We start from the raw sequence: 5569 nt of genomic DNA on the forward strand, positions 1-5569 counted from the left end.
GCCTTGAGCAACAAATGGGTGTACAGAATTAAGGAGGAACATGATGGTTCCAAGAGATACAAGGTTAGATAAGTGGTGAAAGGATTTCAGCAGTGAGAATGAGTTGACTACATAGAGATCTTCTCTCCTGTAGTCAAACTGACTACCATCAGAACAGTCCTGAGTATTATTGTAGATGAAGATCTACATCTCGAGCAGCTAGATGTAAAGACAACTTTTCTCCACGGTGACCTAGAGGAAGAGATATATATGCAACAGCCAGAGGGGTTTACTCAGAATGGCAAAGAGAAGATGGTGTGCAGATTGAAGAAGAGCTTGTATGGCCTGAAACAAGCTCCAAGGTAATGGTACAAAAAGTTCGATGGATTCATATACGGGAACGGGTACTCCAGGTGCAATGCTGATCATTGTTGCTTCGTCAAGGAGTTTGACAACAGTTATATAATTCTACTTTTATATGTCGACGACATGCTAGTAGCCAGTTTAGACATGAGAGAGATCAAGAAGCTGAAGAAGCAGTTGTCGAGTGAGTTCGATATGAAGGATTTAGGCGCAGCGAAACAGATATTGGGGATGAAGATCAGTAGAGACAAGCTCTTGGGCACACTGCGGCTATCTCAGGCCGAGTACATTAGGCGGGTGCTTGAGAGATTCGGGATGAGTGGTGTTAAGGCCGTTACCACACCGTTAGCTAGTCATTTCAAATTGACTAAGGAGCAGTGCCCTGAGACTGGTGAAGAGAAAGACTACATGGCTAAGGTTCCATATGCTTCAGCCATTGGAAGCCTCATGTACGCCATGGTATGTACAAGACCTGACATTGCCCATGCAGTGGGACCTGTGAGCAGATTCATGTCAGATCCAAGAGAGCAGCACTGGAAAGCAGTAAAGTGGATTCTGATGTACCTACAAGATACAATAGAAGAATATTTATACTTCAAGAGAGGCAAGTTAGTTCTGCAGGGTTTTGTTGATGCAGACTATGCTGGTGAGATAGACCAGAGAAGGAGCACTACAGGATACATGTTCACTTTGGGCTCTACAGCTATTAGTTGAGTTTCTCAGTTGCAAAAGATCGTTGCTTTATCAACGACAGAGGCTGAATATGTTGCTATGACAGAGCCAAGCAAGGAGATGATATGGTTGCAGGGTTTCTTGGAGGAGTTGGGACAGAAAAGTAAGAAGAGTGTCTTACACTGTGATAGCCAGAGTGCAATTCATTTGGCGAAGAACCCAGCTTTTCATGTAATGACTAAACACATACAGGTCCGTTACCACTTTATAATATCAGCGTTGGACGAGGACATGTTGGAACTTGTGAAGATTCAAGGAAGGAAGAACCCGACCGATATGCTTACTAAGGTTGTCATTACGGACAAACTGAAGTTGTGTTCAACTTCAGTTGGCCTCAGTACTTAATGATATGGAGGCCATCGCCATAGAGAGAGGTGATAAAGATTGATAGTTAGTCTCCAAGTGGGAGATTGTTAGGATATGTGAAGCTTAACTATCAAACTTGCCCTATACTTCAGATTGAAGAGGAAACAGAAGAAGTTGAAGGAACCGGGTCAACGGCGATGAAGTTCAAGCAAAACGACGAAGAACTCAGTTTGACAGGATCACGGTCGACCGTGCATGGCGCGGCGGTCGACCACATACGTGCACAGCAAGGGTGCACAGGTCAGAAGTTCATCGCGGTCGACCGCGCATGGCGCGGCGGTCGACCGCCTAAAGTCCTGAGACTTTCCTGGGCTTCTGTCGTTTTCACGGTCGACCGCGAGTAGATAGGAGTATGATAACAAGTGTTTTGGGATCAAATAAGTATGATTATGTGAGAGAAATCAAGTGGAAAAGACCAGCACACGATAGGTTCATGCACAGCAGATTTCTGCTGTGCGGTCGACCGCGCGTGGCGCGACGGTCGACCGCGAGTCGGGTTTTGGCCCAGTTTGTTTTTTGATCCGTTTCCTATTCCTGTTTGTAATACCCTTATATCTATAAAAGGGTTGATTAGGGCATGATGTAATTAAGAGACAAAAATAGTGAAATTTTCTCCTGCGGCGGTCGTGGACGTAGTTTCTCACATTGAGAAGCGAACCATGTAAATCTTGTGTGTTTATGATTGTGATTCTCTCTCTCTCTCTCTCTCTCTCTCTCTCTCTCTCCCAAATCTCTATTTCCAAATTGCATCAGGGGGTTGTGCATCCCCAACAATAATATCCATATTATTGGCTTTACCTGCCATACATATGTGTTTAGTGGGTCACTTTTTTCTGAAGAGCTATTATGCAAAAAAAAAAAAAAAAAAACCCCTTAATGGTCACTTTTTTCTGAAGAGCTATTATGCAAAAAAAAAAAAAAAAAACTCCTTAATTATTCTTCCAATTTTTTGTTGCTTCCTTCACCAAAAGAGAAAATATGTGTACATGCTACTATCCTATGTTACCAATGGAACCTCCATTTTGGTATCTTACATTGTTCTGCTTAACACCATGGTCAGAGAAAAATATGTGGCTAGTTAATTTGATATTATGAGCAAAGCAAGCTTGTTTCATGTACGTAGGCTAATGATGTCTTGCGGTTCCTCAATGGCGTAAGCTAATTAAAGGAGAAGATGGAGGAGCTTGATATTCTGCTTAACAGACATATAAGAAATTGCATGTTTAAATCGAATACTTAATGTCATGGTCACTGCTTCATGTACAAAGAACTCTTTTGAACAGGCACCGACAGATGACAGAATCACATATCAGATTACATAGAGAGAGAATTGTCGATCTCTCATTTTACTCAGACATCAGACTTAATAGCCTTGCTGTACCCAGTCTGATCATCATAGTACTTAGACCACAACATCACTCCACCGTACTTTTTCGACCTCTTGAGCACCGGAAGCACTTTCGATGTCAAATCTCCCGTCGGTATAAACCCACTCCCCGCAGCATCAGGCGCAGCCGGCAGACCCAAGAATATATTCTTCGCTTTAATCCCCGCCGTCCACTGTTTCCACGCATCATCAAGATTAGTCACTTGGCCTGAAGAGTATTGGCATGGAGGATTGTTATAGAATTGGACCCAGACGTAGTCAAAAAGTCCGGTGTCAAGCGCTTTTCCGACCATAGCATCAGGATACGGGCATTGAGGCGCTGCGGTCAAATACACCTTCTTACCCTTTGCACTGTACGCTGAAAGGTATGTAGCCAGATCGTCATAGTGATCAGGGCCTCCACTCTCGATATCGAAATCCACACCGTCGAGTACTGCATCTCCTAAAGGTCTTTTAGGAGACTGGCCGCCGAGGTAGTTGTTCCAAATGTACTGAGCCAGTTGTTTCGCGTCGTCTTGGGAAGCGATGGAGTAAGCTCCAGCGCCGCCCCCAATCGAGAGGATGACCTGGTAGGAAAAAAAAAAGGGAAAGTAAATTAGGGAAGACGCAGGCTTTCTAGTAGAGCGCTGCATGTGTTTTAGAACACTGAACTTAAAACAAAATTCGACCTACTCCAGTACGATACGATGAGGATTATTTGTAGCGCCCACATATTATTGTTTAAGTTTGATAGTCGCATATGCATACCCATGAGTAAATTCTTTTTACTTTCCCTTAAAGGATGGCTGCTTTTGCTTTTTAGGCCAACAGAACCCCGTGATTAAAAGAGCTAATTAAGATAATTCGCTCATAGTGTATCTGCTAATATGAAACTTAGGATGTAAGAAGTGACACAACGTGATACTTTTAGGGGGTCTATGTGCAATTAACATATATAATTTTAAAATTGTTCTAGGTCTTAAATTAAATACAATTTTTTTTTGGCTGAAAATCTCTAATAACGTCACCTTCACTCCTTTGGACTGACAGAAGGTGATATTACTGCTAAGACCGGTGCAGCCGTTGGAGTAAGGATCACAGTGGCCGGCGAGATTGAGTTGGGGATTCCGGCCAGCTCCGAAGGAGGACAGAAAGGCCAAGTTCACGAAGGAGTAGTCTCCGGTTGCGCAAGTCTCGGCGAGGGTGCCTTCATTCCCATTTTGGCCCCAGTAAATTGAAATCTTGCCAGCATTGGAGAAGGTAAATACTGAAGCCAAGAGGAGGAAAGGAGCCCAAATATTCATTCTTGAAGCCATTCAAATGTTTGAGAGTTGCTTGATACTGATGAGTAGTATATGGTATTGGTTCCTTATATATAGAGAGAGTATAGTTTTAGATTGTTATGCATAAGCGGGCCTTTGTGGTTATGTTGCAACCATAGTTTGAATGGACTAATTGGGTTTTGGTGTTAATTAATTGAGTTTAATACAGAAATACTGGCAGAAGGTAGTGTACGCTGTCAACTTATGCACCGTTGATTGTCTTTTACGTTTAAGCATGGCAGTAGTTGAATGACTGGTCGATCTAATCTTAATTAATGCCTTAGTATATTTTTAATCAAATTAAGATTGACCTTTTAAGTGAAAACTTTTAACTATTCTCGACGTTATTTTCACTTCTACAACTTTATCGTCGATGATTTTCTGTTGATTGGGTTCATTTTGATCTGATCAATTTATCTTGAGAGATTCTATGTACAAGTTAATAGGTTGTTTGGGAATTTTCTTCAGTACTTGTTTCCTTTTCTCATTGTACATGGTGTATATTATGAAGTATTTCTCTCTTCTTTATAATCAATAGGAATATTTAAAATATGATCCCTTTCTACTATGATAATCTTCTTTTATTACAGCAGTTGTCTTTAATTTGTATAATCATCTTCTTTATAGTATGACAATATCGTGACCTATTTACTCAGAAATTAGTTTTTTCGTGTCTTAATATTTTTTTAATCTCTTCATCTTGTACTTCTCCTATCTTGCTCTCAATGTACATTGTGTATCTATTTTTCTAATCAACAAATACGTAAGATGCATGCTGAATTATTTGAGAAAAGAAAAGGATAAAAAACGGGCAACAATAAAACTTTATGTGATCAACATGAACCTGAGGGTTGAAGTACATTGGCAATTTTTGTAGCACCTCTTAACCAATTGGTTTTTCTTTTTTCTTGTTCTTTTTTTCTTTTGAAGTAATTAGTCGGTATTGAAAGCTACTCTAATGATCTTTTAATATTAAAAGTCCATTTATTCTGCAATTAGGAATTTTCTTTGCTGCTAGTTAAATTTTGGCAACCTTGTCAACTTAATTTGTAGCAAAAAAATTATATTTTATTCAATTAAATCCTAATAATCATCCCACTAACCATCTACATTTTAAAAACTACATGAGAAATCAAGAAATCTACATTTTTTATTGGTGTCATGTCATCTAAACCCAACCACATTAGTTAAACAAAGCACCATTAGTTTTTTAATTACCTTGAAATTCAGTCACGTACTTGTCAACTTAATTTGTAGCAAAAAAATTATATTTTATTCAATTAAATCCTAATAATCATCCCACTAACCATCTACATTTTAAAAACTACATGAGAAATCAAGAAATCTACATTTTTTATTGGTGTCATGTCATCTAAACCCAACCACATTAGTTAAACAAAGCACCATTAGTTTTTTAATTACCTTGAAATTCAGTCACGTA

At 39.8% G+C, this 5569-nt stretch overlaps 1 protein-coding gene across 1 annotated transcript; it reads right to left on the reverse strand.

The window, feature by feature from the left end:
* LOC109836179 (acidic endochitinase-like) lies at positions 2791–4122 on the reverse strand. Its single transcript, XM_020404057.1, has 2 exons — positions 3835–4122; positions 2791–3393 (listed from the first exon to the last, which is right to left on the reverse strand). The coding sequence occupies exons 1-2, from the start codon at positions 4120–4122 to the stop codon at positions 2791–2793; spliced, it is 891 nt and encodes a 296-aa protein (XP_020259646.1).

The sequence above is a fragment of the Asparagus officinalis genome, chromosome 4 (assembly GCF_001876935.1).
Source record: "Asparagus officinalis chromosome 4, Aspof.V1, whole genome shotgun sequence".
Taxonomy (NCBI): Eukaryota; Viridiplantae; Streptophyta; class Magnoliopsida; order Asparagales; family Asparagaceae; genus Asparagus; species Asparagus officinalis.